The 17,526-nt window shown below is 50.4% G+C and overlaps 1 protein-coding gene and 1 non-coding gene across 2 annotated transcripts in view; both read right to left on the bottom strand.

Moving 5' to 3' along the window:
* Positions 1-4,359: 4,359 nt before the first annotated feature.
* Positions 4,360-17,526, bottom strand: part of LHFPL4 (LHFPL tetraspan subfamily member 4) — a 28,113-nt gene continuing 14,946 nt past the window's right edge. Inside the window, exons 2-3 of the mRNA XM_055557438.1 lie at positions 8,885-9,121; positions 4,360-5,622 (exon numbers count right to left, since the gene is read on the bottom strand). Of these exons, the coding sequence (XP_055413413.1) occupies positions 5,522-5,622; positions 8,885-9,121 (338 nt within the window). The 3' untranslated portion in view covers positions 4,360-5,521. The remainder of the gene's footprint in view (positions 5,623-8,884; positions 9,122-17,526) is intronic.
* Positions 12,213-12,285, bottom strand: TRNAE-UUC (transfer RNA glutamic acid (anticodon UUC)). Its single transcript has one exon. It is a non-coding gene; the product is annotated as a tRNA-Glu (tRNA).

The following is a 17,526-nucleotide window of genomic DNA, read 5'->3' as shown; positions in this document are numbered from 1 at the left end:
TTCCCCAGGCAAGAGTACTGGAGCAGGTTGCCATCAAGAGCTCCCTAAACCTTGTACTTAAGCCCTGTACTCTACCCCACAAAAGAGTCTTCCTCTCTTCTTCCGTTAGTCATCCTCTCTTTATCTTTAAACTCTTAGCAGCCGTGACCTACAAACACTCAGGACTGTTCCATGTTGAAAAGAGATTCCATAGTCTCCTCTGGATTACATGCTGATCCTTGTCCACTGCTGGTTCACTATACGTCATAGTTCCTGAAAAAATTCCACTGATGTCCCCTTCTTATCCACACTTCTTCGGTGATCCTCAGTCACCTGCCGTTCTCTCCCTGAACAGACCTCAATTCGATTCTATTCTCACTCCTCTGGACGTGCTTTTATCAAATTCAACAGTGGACTCTTTTTCCCCAAATCTAAGGGACCCGTTTTTAAGTCCCTAAGTCTGGACCTCTCCACTCCATTTGACCAGTTGAACTTCCCCTTGAATTCTAAATCCTTGGTTTCTCTAACACCACATTCTCACCATTCTCTTCAAAGTTCTGACTCTTCCTGGACGTCCATTCCTCTGACCATTATACATTAGTGTTTCCCAGCATTTTGCAACTCAGTTCTCTTTTCACACAACACAGCCACCCTGAATAAGCTCGTCTGTGCTTCACTTGTCTCTGTTACCTGCATGCTCAGGTTTCTGGCCCAGATCTTTCTCTTGAGCCCCCAAACCCATGTAAGTTAGCTGACTACTGGACAGTCCATCAGGATGTCCCACATGTATGTCTCAAATTGATTATCTCATCCCCTGCTATACTGGCAATTTTTCCCTTTCCCCTCAAAAAATTTAACTCTCCTCATTGCCACTTAATCCCTTACCACCACCACCACAACCCCTGTCAGTAAGTATAACTCAGATTCCTAAATGTTAAATTCTTTACCTCTCTCAAAACCACTGCCACCACCTTGCTTCAGGCCAGACTTCTGCTTTCCTTTTTATTAAATTTTCCCCAACTAACTCAGCCCCCATAACACCACAAGAGGGATCTATCTGAAATGCATATCTAATTGTGTCTTTTTTCTGCTTAAAATCCTTCCCTGTTGCTCTTAGGTCTGAACTGCTGTAAACAGTCCCAGCTTTGTCATCATCTGGCCTTTGCTGATCTCTCCAGATGAATCTCTGACCCTCCCTCCCTACCTCACACTTTGCAGTTCAGCATTATTAAATTGCTCTTCTCCACAGGTTCAATTCTGTTTCTCATCTCAGCCTTTTTCCCCCAGCTGCCTTCTTTCATGAATGGCTTTCCTGGCCCCTGCCTACTTACCTCCTGTTCATTCTACAGTAAGACCATCCATCCCTTGCTCTACCCAGCCCACCTAAAGCCATGTAAGGTATCCCTTTACCCACAGTACCCTGCACCAGGCAGATTTCACATTATTGTTACATGTTAATATCCCCAACCAGACCATTAAGACAGAGGCTCTGATTTTCTTTAAGTTCTAAGCAGATACTGTGCACTCAAAATGTGTTGAACGAAGGCTCAAGTCCCAAATGCAAAAGTTATAGTCAATAGAGCTGCCATCTGGGCCACGTTACTATGTGTAAGACACTGCAACACAATTCACAGGCATTCCCTCATCTGTTCAAGTTCCCTGAGATACTCGGTGGGGATTTAGAGGTGAAAGGACTTGCCCACAGCAACTCAGGAGGAAACGGTGGAGCCTTGTGTTCCAGCCCATGCAGTCAGGAGCTGGCAAAGATGGCCAACTATTCTTTCTCCTGAAAACAACTCCAGTTTTAGTTGTTAACAGACTACATTTCAGTTAGGTGTGTGGTGTGACTCATTCCTGTGGGATCTCAGGAAGTCTCCTTAAAATGAAATGTGGACCAAAGTGACAAGTCCAAACAAGGCCATGAGGTGTCCTTGAAGATGAAAGCCAGGGTTGAAGATGGTGCTGAGTTCTGTGTCAGTCGTGGTCCAGCTACCTTCATGTAAGGTCTGTTAATACACGGCTATACCTGGTACAAAGGGTCAGGTTGAATCTCACCCCTCTTAATCCCCTGGGGGCCAACTCAGAGACGGAGAAGCTAGCATGGGTGATATAAAGTGTGTCTTTATTTGAACATCATTCCACCTGCACTGAAGCTCAAATCCAGCAGCAGCAGAAGGGGTCAGGACCAAAATCAATGTTACCAAATTGGACGATGAACAGCGAGGACACATTCAGACAGAACTTACTAATGGTTGTAGACAACACCAAGCTATCCTAATGACACACAGCACGGGCCCTCTGCTGGTCAGAGCTCAGGGGAGGACTGTGGCTCCCTGTTCCCTTCTCAGGAAACTCCAGTCCCACCTGAAGGCTAGCCCTGAGCCAGGCAGGGGCCTGCGGAAGTTTCTCGTGCCAGGAAGATCCCAGCTTCTCCAAAGAGAGGGTTTTTTGGTTTCCCTCAGTTCACACTGGGAGCTGCAGAAGGGTGAATCCCCTGTGCCCACGCAGGAACCTCAACAGGCAGCCAGGCAAGAATTTTTCCCCACACAGCCTTCTCTAAAAGCTCCCAACTTCTTGGCTATAACAGGCCTGAAAAAGATCTTGAACCTACCCATGGTACTGATCCCCAAAGAGGAAAGTGCTCACATCCTGAGACCTGGAAGGACTTGAGCAAGCAGTGCTCTGAACCCCCTCAAGGTTGGAGCTGCCTTGGCCTCTCCTGAGAGTCCTGCATCAGGCAGAGGAATCCCTTTCTGGTCCAGGCAGGGCAAGGGGAGGCGTGCCTCAGTGGACCGCTCACCCACAGCTCAGCCTCTTTCAGCTGGGAACAGGCGATCGCCTCTGCTTCTGCCTCCTCCCAAAGGCTTAAGCCAAGTTGCCGGGTGTGAGTGAGGTGAAACACAAACCTCCTCGCTGTGGTGGCTTCCTGGCCCCGGAGAGCCATCTGGGTCCTGGCTCGCTGCCGCTTCAGCCTCACCTGGGGCCTTGCTGAAGCACCTCCTTCCTGCTCTGCTCCCACCTCTGCTGAAGCCTCAGGGACAGGACTTTGGTTTGGTACCCACTCCAGCCTCCTTCCCTTCCCTAAGGTACCCTGGTGTTCCTTCAGTCCCACCAACACTCTCCTCCTAACCCCAGGCTCCTGGGTGCATTGCCCACTGCCCCTCAGTCAGGGCAGCAGGGGGCTGGGCGGATGGTGACAGGGAAACCGTCCAACCACTCCAAAGGAAACCACCCCCTTCTCTACCACTAACCCACTCCAGTGGCGCTAACCTGCTGGGCAATCACCTAGATGCAATTCCTTCCCAACAGGGTGGGGCATGGCTGCCTGGGCCCCGCCTCTGCCTCTTAGGAGCTGGGTCCCAAGCTTCCTGCCAGCAGCGCACAGGGGTTTGTGTCTCCCACGGGTGGCAGCAGCTCCCCATTCCCCATGGCCCTCCCCTTCCTTTCTTCCCCAGCAGCTGGCCCCCTGCAACTCACCTCTTCCTCTGCCTCCTTACCATCCCTGTGCCTGCCTTGTCTCTGGCCACTTCCCCTCCCACATCCTAGTTTTCTATCCATCACATCCCCCTCTCTGGTCACTCTTTCTGTATTTTGTAATACCTCGTTCAGTCTCCTTCTCATAGCTCCATCCCTCCCTCTTCTCCCAATCTTTGTGCCCCCTCCTCTTTCCCCTGTCTCTGTCTTCCCATTTCTAATCACTTGTTCCTGCTCCCTCCTCCTGATGGCTTCCAACATCGGGCTTTGGTTAGGATCTTGAAGGAACTCACTTCTGCCCCCCACCCACCCCCCACGAGGCTCCCCCCACCCTCTCACTCAGCGCGGGACCCTGGGGGGAGCAGGAGGAGGGGCACAGTGCAGGGGCCCGAGCATGGGGGAGGGGGGTGGGGGGGGTGTTTGCCCAGGAGGAGGGAGTAGAGAGGGCAGGGATCAGGACTGAGCACGTTCCAGGCTTCAGGAATCCTCCCAGAACCGAGCATCTGATTCCAGTTAGGGTCCAGCTGGGGGACTCGGGCAGAGGATTTCTAGGGTCTCTTGGCAGCCCTAACAGGTCCAGGTCCAGGGGAAATGAACACAGGTTGTGAACACATGGCACTCGCTGCTTTCCTCTCTCCTTCAGCTGAGGCCGACATGACATGGTGACCACGTGCTTCCCCACTGAGCCTGCAGGGGCCTCCCGCTGCCCCTCCACAGTGGGCCAGGCAGCAGGTACCTGAAGACAGAAGTAGGCACACAAGATGAAGCTAACCGGCCACCCAACGGGGCTGGAGGGGGCCATCCACACCCCATGCCAGATGGCTGTACCACCAGGAACCCCAGGCAGTGACGGGAGGTCAGACACACCTGTAGTCTCCATCCTGTGCTCCCGGGGGCAGGGGAGAGAGAGAAGACCCTTCATCTGCCCCCAACACACACGCGCGCACACACACTCACACACATTCACTCATGCCTCGGCTCCAAGCGTGCCCACTGGGTTTGAGACCGTGGGCAAACCGCAAGGCAAGAGGTGGGCAGGGAGAAGGAAGAGGTGGGGACAGGGTTACAAGGCCTGGGGATGGGGACAGGGGGTACCCTGTTCAGAGGTGACCTGCAAGTTCAAGTTATGCAGAAAAGTATCAAAGAGGCAAGACAGTCTCTGCCCTTGGCAGAAGGGGTGGGGGGGACAACATGATATGGGGCAGAGGGGTGAGGCGTCCCCTGATTCCCCACTCATGGGCCCAACCCCCAACCCTGACAACAGGGCCAAGAAGTCTATGCTGTACAAAACAGGCCAGGGTCAAGGTCCAGTCCCTGGTGAGCCGTCCACGCAGGGAGGAGATGGCTAGCCCCAGGCTGAGCCACTTTCAGCCCCAGCCTGCAGCAGCCACACGCCACCAAGACAGGAGTCAGTGCAGCCTCCAGAGCGGCCCGTCTTGGCTCAGAGTCTGCACTGACAGGGCCCCAGTCAGCAGCAGACTTGGAGGCCCTGTGCTTTCTCCCTTGGGGCAGCTCGGATTCCTTCAGGAGAGCTGGAAGCAGGCTGGAGCAGAGGGGCCTCGGGGAGGCCGGTGGTGCCTGGAGCTCTGTAAGGAGATGATGGAACCATTGTTGGCAAAAAAGAAAAAAGGTAGGAAAGAGTCCAGTCTGCCCTGGAGCAGTATCTTGAATAGTTTCTGCAGGAGGTGGGGACCAGAGGAGGCGAGGATGGAGCCAGGCCCCAGCCCCCCAGACTGGGGGAGCCTGGTGGGGAGCCACAGCTCCTCTTTCCCCAGAGACTCAGCAGGGCCCCAGCCAGGCTGGAGAGGAGGAGGCGGCCAGGGGCTGGGGGCCAGCTCCCTTAGGTCAGCTGAAGGAAGTGCAGACCCCAAGGGTCTGCAGGGCCTCTCCCCTCCCCCAGGCTGCATGTTAGCCCCAACCTCTCTTCAAAGCCCAGAGTTCGCAGGCAGATAGCAGGTGAGGTCAGTCCAAGATCGGGGTCTTCCCTCGGAGCGTGAATGGAGGGATGAGAGGGCAGGAGACAGGACAAGCTGAGGGCAGATCAACTCCTGGGCTGTGATTCCGGCCTTCAGGGTCCCTGTGTGTGAGCAACAGGACACGGGAGGACTCCCCATCCGGAGACATCACCCCCTGGCCGCAACACAGAGCTTACTGTAGAGCCCACAAAATCTAAGAGAGACAGAGAGAATTGGAGAAAGTCAGAGGCCACCCGGCACTGGGGCTCCCTCAGCCCCTCCTCAGGGCAGAGCTGGGTGGAGGGGTGAGCTGCACAGGTTCTGAAATGCCACCAGGCCTGATGAGCTGGGAGGCCTTGAGCCAGCTCATTCAACCTGAGCCCCAATTTCCTCATCTGTACAACGGACATAATAGCCTACTTCTTCAGAGTGATTCTGAGGGGTCAAAAGACATAAATGATGCCTGCCGAGGACTCTCAGTTCAGTTCAGTCGCTCAGTCGTGTCCGACTCTTTGTGACCACATGAACTGCAGCACGCCAGGCTCTACACATAGTACATAGTGAAAATGCCAGCACGGCAGAGCTTAGTTTTGTTCCAGAGGGCTTTGGCTCAGAACTGAGCTGTGAAGCTCACTCACCTTGAGTGCCCAGTGAGGGAAGGAAATCCCCAGATGCTGAAGGAAGGCAAACGGGCTCCCTTATGTCATTTTTAGGGCGCTTTGGGGAAGGAGGAGAGGATGCTGAGTGGGACCCACATGGCCAAACCCCCTCCAAAAGGCCACATGTCTGTCTTTGTACTGCACTTCTGGAAGCGGCCACCAGAGGGCAGGCTCCGACCTCACACGAAGACCATAGAAAGCACCAGGCGTCTGTGACTCGAGAGACAGGAGCCTCAGAGGCTCAGGAGGGCTCTGAAAGGGGGACTGGCAGCAGGGAAGAACCTGGCCTTCGGACTTGGACCTGGGCTCAAATCCTGGCTCCACCAGTTAGGTGACCTCAGGTAAGTTACTGGACCTCTCCAGACCTTGGCCATCCCACTTATAAAATGGTCACGGTGCCTGCCTAATGGGAAGCTGTGACAAGTGACAGCTCTCACTGAGCTTTCACCACCTGCCCCTTTATAGGCACAATTTTGCTTCATTGCAGGACGGCCCTGTAAGGTGGCACCTTTCTCAACACCATCATTTTGTGTTTTTTCTTTTCAGTTTTATTGAGATATAGCTGACATACAGTACTGTATAAGTTGGAGGTGTACAGCATAATGATTTGAGTTATATACTGTGAAAGTATTAGCAACCAATTTAATTTTTTTCTAATTTACTAAATGCTTAATATATGGTAACCTTCATTTAAAACATATTAAATTTATATAACCTACATTACATGAAATAGGCTACAAAATCCTCAATATTTTTTGGCATTCTGAAATTTTTACACAAACCACAGCTGGGGGAGTGCTGATTGATTAGACAAAATCTGCTCTTTTCTTCTTTCTCTTACTCTAATAGTCACCTCTAAGACACGTTAGACTGGAGGCTGAGTCTTCCCTATCATGGGGAGGGGATCACTCTCCTCAGAGCAGGAAACCTCATGGAGAACAGGGATTGGGACATGAGTCAGTATCACTCAGATTCCTCTAAGATGAGAAACGTCTGACTTGTAGAAGGAAGCTTCTCAGAAGGATGAAAAGTAAAGGTTGTTCTGAACCTGGAGGGCCTCCCCTCATCCCTGGTCTCATCTCATGAAGACAGTTCTGAGGGGTTCTTCTGGGCAGGTGGGGTGAGTTGGGTAGAGTCTGGGGAGTCAAAGCCTAGCACCGGGGCAAGTGTTCCTGTGGTCATCTGGTGTGCCTGCTTGTATCCAGGTCCCATTATACTGAGAAGAGGATGGACACCTCCACAGAGCAGGTCTCTGAGTATCCTCAGCGGATAAAAAGGACCTGAGTCTTACTCTCTTTTGTCCACTGTTTTCATTTAGGTACTGCAGGAAACAGGCTCAAAGAGGTAAAGTCATTTCTTAACTCAACCTACTTCCAACACAAACAATTTGCCATCATGGCCCAGGTGTATTCACACCACAATACTAGACTACCTCCTGGCAAATGAGCTAATAACCGTCACTATCATTATGCCCATTTTATAGATGAGACTCAGATGAATGTAATTAAAGGAAATGCTGAGCATAGATCCAGCATCTGCTAACAGTTCAAGGAAGGCTGAGACTAAGAAAACGGTGAAATCCGATTTCTCAAGGCAGAAAACGGGCACCCAGACAGGCAGAGTGACCCCGCCTTCTCCAGGGGCAGTGTGGGCCCCTGATCAGAGGCTGGACCTTCCTTTAGAAAACAATCTGGAATTATCATCACAATTGTGAGTGTGCAATTCCACTTCAGGGAAAGACACCGAGAAAACAGAAAACAAAGACCAAGACAGTCATTCTTGTAATGACCGTCCCGGTAACAGAAAGAAGAAAGAAAAAACAGGGAGCCTCCCTAACAGCCCCTACAAGGAGAATGGTTAAGAACCTACAATTCTGTCGTCTTATGTAACACTAAGCATTGGATGAAAAGGACAAGATGGCTCTCCATAAAATGAAAGGTCTTAAAGATGTGCTGTAGAACTGAGCACCAAGGGCAGTCTGAGGAGGGATCTGTTTCCATGATGCCTCTCCTGTATCATGACATGACCATGGATTTCATCAAGGGATGTACGTAGATACATAGGTAAGCATCTGGTAACAGTGGTTAAGGCTCTGGCCTTGGTGGTGTCAATTTCTTCTCTACATTAACGTTACCTGATACATATGGAGGTTTATGTGTACTATACTAGGTATAAAGCATACTGTACCAAACATCTGTAGGCTCACCATGCAGGAACTTAACTCACCAATAATGTGTACCCATCCACCTGTCCCCCACCTCACATCCTTGCCTCTCTGCTTCCATTCCGACCACAGAGAACCACCATCCTACCTTTTGTATTGATCATTTGGGTTTTTTGGTTTGTTCGTTTGTTTGTTTTTAAATACAATATTAAACTGTATTTAGTGTAGTGTTACTTAGTTTTTAGCTTTAAAAAATTATCACTCTGTCATCTTCTGGAATTTCAGTCCCCCTGCCTCAATATTGTGTTTCCAGGATGTAGCCATTCATTGTTAAAACTGGCATTCATTCATTTCCACACGTGTAAACAATTCCGTGATGTGACTATACCACCATGTATTTATCCATCTTCCAAGCTGTTTTTAGTTGCTTGCGATTTTGAAACTGCTGCCAGGAGCATTTATGCACATTTCTCCTGGGTTTATACTCATGGTAGGGTTTGCTGGGTCAGGCCCCTGCAAATGTTTAGATTGAGGGATAACCTCAAACTGTCTCCAAGGCAGTCGGCCTCTCTGTAAGGGTTCCTACTTGGGCTTCCCTTGACTCGGAAGGTGTCCCGCCCCACCGGCAGCCGCAGCCACGCACGCCCACTCGCCTTTGTTCTCCTGCTTGAGCTCCTCCTGCAGCAGGTCAGTTTGCCGGTTCCCCAGCACGAAGGCAAGGAAGGAGAGGATGAGGGCGTTGAGGATGCCGATGATGGCCAGGATGTACGCCCAGCGCACCGAACAGTCCCCCAGGGAGTACTTCCCAGTCTTGGCCCCGCACATGTCTCGGATCGTCTCGGCGTCCCAGCCGTCGGGGAAGATCATGCAGCCCAACACGAGGCACAGAGCTGAGGGGGCGCCGGGCCGAGCCCACCGCCGGGTCAGGAAGCAAGAGAGAAGGGGTTGATTACTTCCCAGAGCCTGAGGACCACCAAAAGCCCCCCGTAGGCTGGGACCCCGCACCCCCACTCCACCCATCAACCCAGGAGCTTGTTAATCTCCCACCGACCTAGAAACTAGACTCTAGGAGGGCCTCATCCCTGGAGAGCAGAAACGCAAGGCCTTTGCCTGCCCCATCAGATCAACAACTCCTCCAGGAAGCCCTCCTGGAGACAGGGGAAAATAGAAAACCAGGTCACCTCCTTCAGCTCCCTTTAGTATCTTGGCACATCGCTCCCTCATCCTCCTCATTCTTTATTTTCTATTTCTGTCATTTACTCAACAAATTTTTATTGAGCGCCATTTTCCAGGCTCAGTAGGCCACCTCCAGGCTGGGATCTCCCCCTCGTGGCAGTGAGAGTTTTTGACTGTGTTTGCTGGAGTGATGTTGCCCTTTTAGTGTCTGACAGTCCGACAGAGACTGCATCACTGTGTCTGAGACGCAAAGGCTCCCAAAGGCTCAGGTTGGAGCAAGGGGGCCCTTGACCCCATGCCAGGCCCACAGGGTGCTAGACCTGAGTTTAAGATGACAGTGATGACAAGGTGGGGGTGGTGGTCAGTTCTACCCACTGCCTACGAGACACGGCTAGTCCCCAGGGTGGGTAGGGACCCCTGGCTTTGCCATCTCCTTCCTTCAACTACCATATATGAGAAAGCGTTCCCCACAGCACAGACTCCTCCCTGCCTGAGTTCTGCCTCTTCTGGTCTCATCCCCCACCTTCCCATAGGACAGTCCTTCCGCACATCCCCAAGGATGTGTTCCTCGCACTGACACAGGGCGCCTCAACAGCACTCTGATCTTACACACACACACACACACACACACGCACACACACACACAGGAGCAGGCCTTCATTCCGCTCTCCTGTGCTCGCCTTCTTCAAGACAATTCTCCATACAGCTAGTCCATACAGTGTTCAAGGGGAGGCCGCCTCTATTTAACGGCTGGGAAACGAGTTTGCGGCAAAAGGGGATGGCAAATGCAAAAAAGCCTTGAGGCAAGAATGAGCTTGGTGAGTTAAAAGAGTTTCATAGTTTGAAGATGCTCTTTAGAAACCCAAATAGGGAAGAAAACTCAGGGAGCACTCAGGGCTGGAGATATAAATGTGGGAGCTGTAGACATGGAAATTCCCGGGGCTAGACATTATAGAAACTGACGAGAAGACCCAGAACTGAGCCCAGAGGTGCTCTATCATTTATGGGGCAGGACAAGAGGAGGAGCCTCTGGAGAGGGCTTGACCCATTCATCTCCCCATATTCCCCTAGCACTTTCCAAGACCCTCCAGGACCCTGGAGAGAGGAGGAAGGTCAGTTGCCAGGGATGAAGAAATGGCAGATGGCATCCCCAGGGCGCTCTGAGGGGTCGGGGGAGTGCACTCCCACCTCCCCATTCTTGGTCCTGAATCTCCAGCTTGAGGCAGGGGTGAGGAAAGAGCCTAGGGAGGAGGAAAACCCACCCCATCCCTCTGCCTCCTCTCTCTTGTACAGTGTTTCCTCTCCCGCCCAGAGCATCCCCGTCTCCATAGAAACGCGGCAGTATCCTGCAGGTGGTCCTCCTCCCTCCGCAAGCTCAGCGTTGAGTGAGTTTTTCTTCCCCAGGGCTCTGCGCCTGCACGTTCTCTTGGTCTCCGTGCCTCATCACTTACGTGCCTCTCTAGTCGTGCATCCCCATTCCTTTCTCTTCTCCACCCTTTTCATCCTTTTTTGCCTCTCTCTTCACATGCCTCCCCCTTTCTCCAGCTAGTCCATACAGTGCTCAAGCCTCGGTCCTGACCCTCTTTTCTCCTTAGATCTCAGCATCTGACATTCATTCAACACCCCCCTCTTCTGTCTGTCTTTTCTCACTTCTCTTCCTTCTCTTTACCTATCCCCTCACCCTTCCCCCTCTCTGACTCTTCATGAATATCTGCTATGTGTCAGGCACTGTGCAGGCTGCTGGGGACACTGGCAGGCATGGTTTCTTGTCCTCAGGAGGAGAGGTGTGTGGAGAGGAATCAAATCAATATACAAATAGAATACTTATACGTGTCAGGGAGTGACTGGAAAGAGACCCAGGATTACAGGGACACTCAGAGAAGGCAGGGGCTAGGACCTCTCCATCTCTCACTCACTGTCTCTGCCTCCTCTGCTCTGCAGTGTTCTAGATGGTGGCAATGGGGCCCCAGAGACTGCTCTGGGAACAAGAAACACCCAGAAGTAATGCAAATGGAGAAAAGTCAATCGGACAGGTTTCCTAAGACCTGGGAAAGACAGGAAGAGACCTCTAGGAACAGTGTAGGCCAGGTAAGTGATCAAGAGGCTCAACAGTCAGTGTAAGAACTAGAGGCAAGGCAGCCTTCAACATCCCCATTTGATGGATGAGAAACCGAGACTGAGGTCTTTGGAGTACAGATTCAAGTGTCTTTTTGAAGTGATGAGCTGGCTGAATTGGGTAGACACAGGTGCAAGGTGCAGGGTGGGGCAGGTGGGTGCATTGTGGGACATACAGCATCACCCTCGGCCTCGACCCATCACCCATGGCGTCTTACGACACTGTCAGATGTTGCCTTGGGGGCAAAGCTGTCCCTGGTTGAGAACCACTGGCCTAGGGGGAGGTGCTCTCAGATGGGGCGTGACTGTCCAGTCACCCTAGAGTCCACTGACTTGCCAAGCAGCCAGGAGGTGTGAGAAATTTAAGATGAATGAAGTTAAAGTTATTAATAATATGATAATGCTAACAAATAGGATTGAGTGCTTAACTGTGTGCTAGGGTACTAAGCTCCTAACATGCCTGATCTCATTTAATCCGATAAGAAATCTAGAGGAGGGAAAAATGATCATCCTCATTTACAGATGAGGAAATTGAGGCGCAGAGGAACTAAGTATCATACCCATGTCACACAGCTAGGAAGTGGTGGGCTCTGTATTCAAACCCAGACAGGTCTTCACTTAATGTTTCTCTTTGAGCAGACTCACTTTTTTTTTTCCTCTGGCCACACTACACAGTTTGTGGGATCTTAGTTCCCCGACTAGGAATTGAACCCAGGGCCTCGGTGTTGAAAGCACAAAGTCCTAATCACTGGACCACCAGGGAATTCTGTAGACTTACTTTTTAACTGAGGCATTTACTTACAAAGTAAGCTTTATATCACTATCAAAGAAAGGAAACCAGGATCGTTTGCCATAGACAGAAGGACAGAAGGAAACTATAATCACAAGTACGTGTGTGTGTTCAGTCACTATGTCACGTCCAACTCTCGCGACCCCATGGTAGAGTGAAACCAAACATTGTTCTCAGGTTCAAGCTGGACACTTTTACCTGTCAGATGCTCTGAGCCACCTCAGAGTACCCTGAAAAGGAAGGAAATTCTGACAGGTGCTACAGTGTGGAGGGATCTTGAGGACACTATGCTAAATTAAATGAGTCAGTCACAAAAGGTCAAATATTGTATGATTCCACTTACATGAGGAACCGAAAGCAGTCAGATTCCTACACGCAAAACGCTGCTCATCAGGGATGACAGGGGAGGCTGTGGGGAGTTAGCGTTTAATTGGGACAGAGTCTCAGTTCTGCAGGTGCAGAGAGAGTTGTGCGGATAGACGGTACGGATGATTGCACAACGGTGTGGATGTACCTAATGCCACAGAACTGGATACCTAGGAATTGGTAAGATGGTAAATTTTATGTAATGTGTATTTTACCAGAAAAGAGAGAGAGGAAGGAAGGGAGGAACGGGAACACAGAAAATGACATGATGTATTTTCCTCATGGATGTGTATGTAATGCACACAAAAATATCTTGGAAATACAGAAATTAAGTTTATAACCATGGTGGCCTTTGGGCAAGGAGAGGATGGGGACTTTAACCTGTGTGTAATACTTTAGCTCTTCATGGAGTGAATGTATTCATGTATTGCTGCTAAGTCACTTCAGTCGTGTCCGACTCTGTGCAACCCCATAGACGGCAGCCCACCAGGCTCCCCTGTCCCTGGGATTCTCCAGGCAAGAACACTGGAGTGGGTTGCCATTTCCTTCTCCAATGCATGAAAGTGAAAAGTGAAAGTGAAGTCGCTCAGTCGTGTCCAACTCTTAGTGACCCCATGGACTGCAGCCTACCAGGCTCCTCCATCCATGAGATTTTCCAGGCAAAAGTACTGGAGTGGGGTGCCATTGCCTTCTCCAAGAAATGGCAGCCCACTCCAGTGTTCTTGCCTGGAGAATCCCAGGGACGGCGGAGCCTGGGGGGTTGCCGTCTATGGGGTCGCAGAGAGTCGGACACGACTGAAGCGACTTAGCTGCATAAAATTAAAAAACATAATTAAAAATCCTGGTTTTTCAGAGGATACACATATATACACACATAAGCTTGCAAGTCTATATAAATATTTCTGGAAGGATACAGAAGCAACTTAATGATGGGCACCTCTGAAACACACCCCGGTGTGGTGGAGGAAAGGAGAGAGACACTGTTTATTCTCTGCCCTCCCGTACTGTTGGAAGTGTTTAACGTGTGCATGAATTACTTTGATGATAAAAACAATATTATTATGTCCAGTCCTTTTCCACCTATGTCTGGCCATGAAATCCTCTTAAAGGTGTAAGCCTTTAAGAATAAAAAACTAAAGGAAAGTTGAAAGGAAAAATGATAACTTGGGTTTGGGGAATAAACCCAGAATGAGACTAAAAAAGTGATGAATTAGTAAAAGAAAATAAACAATATTTGTTTTCTTTAAATTGTGTGTGTGCTGTAAATTTGCCTTTATATAAAGCTTTTTAATTATGCATTTTATGCTTAGCTATTTTAGCAGAGTTTCATTATGATATCATTACACTCTCCTCAAGGGACATCCACAGGGCCAGTCACTCCTAGATGGAGGCCTTTGTTTATGCTTAGCTGGCCCCTCCATGCCTGATATATCACAGCTGCTACCCATTACTAGGAGGTCAGATTGGATGTCCCCCAGGGCTTTCTTTTCCTGAGCAGACTCCAAAGAGGTTTGCTATGGACTGAACTGGGTCCCCACAAAAGTGATATTTTGAAGCCCTAACCTCCAGTGTGAGAGTATTTGTGGAAGAGGCCTTGGGGAGGTAAATCAGGGTTAGTTGAGGTCATAAGGGTAGGGCCCCATGATGGGATTAGTGTCCTTATAAGAAGAGACACCGGGGCTTCCCTAGTGGTCCAGTGGTGGAGAATCCACCTGCCAAGGCAGGGAGCACAGATTTGATCCCTGGTCTGGGAGGACCCCACATGTCACCGGGCAGCTAAGCCCGTGTGCCACAACTACTGAAGCCTGGTGTCTACAGCCTGTGCTCCACAAACAGAGAAGCTACTGCAGTGAGTGCCCACGCATCCCAGCAGAGTAGCCACTGCTCACCGCAACTAGAGAAAGCTCACAGCAACCAAGAGCTAGCACAGCCCAAAATAGATAAATAAAAATAAATAAATCTTTAAAAAGAGATACCAGAGAGTTTGCTCTCTCTCCTCACCTGCCATGTGAGGACACGGCAAGAAGGAAGGAGGTAGCCGTCTGCAGGCCTAGAAGAGGACTCTCAACAGAACCTAGGTCTTGGAATTCTAGTTTCCAGAACTAAGAGAAAATAAGTGCAAGCCACCCGGTCTATGGTATTTTGTTGTTGTAGCTACATGCAACAATTTGGATGCATCTTAGAGTCATAACACCGGGAAAAACGGAATCCCCTTATATAACATTCATACTGATAACTCTGGTCACTTCTGAGGAGGGAACTTAGGGGCTGAGGACAGGACAGGACGGAGACCGCGCACTGCTAACCTGTGGCCCCTTTTGAATTCAGGACCACGTGAATAAGTGACCTACTGAAACCATAAGGTAGGTGGGAGTTGGCCACTAATAAGTGACTATTGCCAGAGATTTTTCACTCAGAATGAGATAATTAAAGCAACAAGCAATCAAAATGCACAAGCCAAATGAAACTCACAGAAATAATGAATTAATCACACAAAAAAACATAAAACCAAAAATCTCTAGACCCCTATTGACTGAGCTTGCCAATTTCTAGGAATTTATCCTAAGAAAATGCTCAAGAATGTGCTCTAAGGTTTAGCTGTGTGGATGTCTATCACGTCATTTGCAAGAAAAGAAGGAAGCGATGAGAAGGAAGGCAGAGGGGGAGATACAATAAAACAAAGAAGGAAAGAAATAAGCAGCTAATTGTCCAACATCACAGGAATATTCTTTCATACCATGGAATACTATTCCCCTATTATATTGAGTAAGATTTAATGATACAGAAATTACTCATGATACGTTAGGTTTCAAAAGAATGTGAAAAATAACATACAATATAATTTCATTTTGGGGATACTTACATAGTTATAGCAATAGTCATATAAATTTACCACACCAGGTCCTATGCTAAGTATCTTACACACATTACTTCATTTAATCCCCACAACACTCTGCGGAATAAGTGCTGTTATTATCTTCTTTTTACAGTTGAGGACATAAAGGCACAAAGAGGTAATCCAACTTATCTAAGGCCACAGAGCTGGTAAGTTACAGAACAAGGATTTGGACCCAGCCAGTCTGGCTCCAGAGCCTGCTCATAACCAGTACTCTATACGATGCAGACCAACAGTTAAGATGACTGCTTCTGGGAGGGTGAGATGACATGTGTAATCTTGCTTATCTATATTCTCCAGTGTTCATACAAAGAACAATGATCATTTGACAAAGCTGTAGGTGAGAGATACGGAGGGGCAGCATAGCGCAGGATGCACGGATGGCTGCTCGTGTCCTGTATCCTCTGTGAGTCCCTTCCTCACCTTTAGGAAGGTTTTTCTAGAAAGAACCAGGCCGACTTTGGGGCTGAGAGGAGCCTGGAAAAGGGTCTGTGTTGGCACTGTGACCACAGCTTTCCAAGGGAGTGCTTCCCCAGGCCCGACGGAACCCTCCTCCACCCCGAGACAGAGATTGTCCTCATGTGCTTCGCACCAGCTCTGTCCTGCCCACCCAGGGCAGGGGCTTGTGGCACAGGGGAGACGGGGTCTCTTAACAGTCACCCCGACCCTCTGGATCTGAAGAATAGGTCCAATCTTAGCGCTTCTGTCAGCTGGGGAGCTCAAGGGTGGGAATCCTGTGCCGGGGCTCCCCACGGCGCCCCCAGCACCCAGATGATGGAGGCACCCTGACTCCTCCCTTTCCCTCACCCCCACATCCCATCCACTTGCAGGGCCGACTGGTTTGACCTCCAAAACGTATCTCGGGCTGACCTCTTTTCTCTGTCTCCACTGCAGCCATCTGTCGAGGCTGCGTGGTCTCCCTCCCGCGTGACCGCAGTGGCTCCTAACTGGATTCTCTGCTCTCATCCTTGCCCTCTCTTCGTCTGCTCTGCACTCAGCATTCAGAGGAAGCTTTGACAGGAAGCAGACAGTGCCACTCACTCACCTGCTCAACACCTTCCCAAGTTGCCCCTTACGCTCAGGATAATCCCTGAGGCCTCGTCCCAGACTGTGTGACCCTCAGGCTCCCCCTACTTGCCTCCAAGCCACTCGGCCTCTCGATCCCTACACTCCTGCCATACTGCACCTCCTTTCCAACCGTCATCCTAACACTAAACCTAACTACCTTTCTTGTTCCGCCCTACCCCCACTGCCCCGGAGGTCTTGGCACTGACTGTTCCCTTTCCCTGGGACACTTCCTCTAAGCCATTCAGTCCCTGGGTTGTGGTTCCTGATCTCGAGGAGACTACAGTTTAATCAGGGGACTGTTAGGAACACAAATAATTGTACCTGGTGTCACAAATGCTGTTACAGAGAAATGGGGTACCCGTTACTTTGTGCAGTAATGATAATATTTGGGAACAGTATTTACCGCACCACCCCTGGGTCCAGCCTGTACAGAGCCCTCGCATGGCCTCTGGACAACCCTGGAATCCGCCACCCGCTGCATCTCCCACTGCCCTGGCTCAGCTCTGCCACACTCAGCTCAAGGACTTGGGCAGAAGCCCCCTGCTGCTCTCCCTGCTTCCTGCCTCACTCCTCCAGTCTGGCCCAGGCCCATCCAGGTGGCCCCATCCCTTCCCCGTCCCCTCTGGCTCCTCCAGGAAGCTGTCCTTTCTCGGGGCTGTTCTTCTCAGCTTCTCTGTTGCTAATTTGAGCAGCTGCTCTGGCTCCTCTCTCCAAGCCGCCTTTTCTGGCTCCTCCTCCTCCTTGCATCTCAAAGGTTGGTGTTTCTGGGCTGTCTCCTCTTTTGCTTCCACAGCTCTCCCCTCTCCCCCGGGCCATTTCACCCACACTCAGACTCACATCTGCATCTCCAGCTGAGACCTCTCTCCTCAGGCCAAGGCCTGAAA

Source organism: Bubalus kerabau, chromosome 20 (genome assembly GCF_029407905.1).
Source record: "Bubalus kerabau isolate K-KA32 ecotype Philippines breed swamp buffalo chromosome 20, PCC_UOA_SB_1v2, whole genome shotgun sequence".
In the NCBI taxonomy this organism is placed as follows: Eukaryota; Metazoa; Chordata; class Mammalia; order Artiodactyla; family Bovidae; genus Bubalus; species Bubalus kerabau.
The sequence above is the reverse complement of the archived record's forward strand: the minus strand, read 5'-3'. Positions and strand labels throughout refer to the sequence as shown.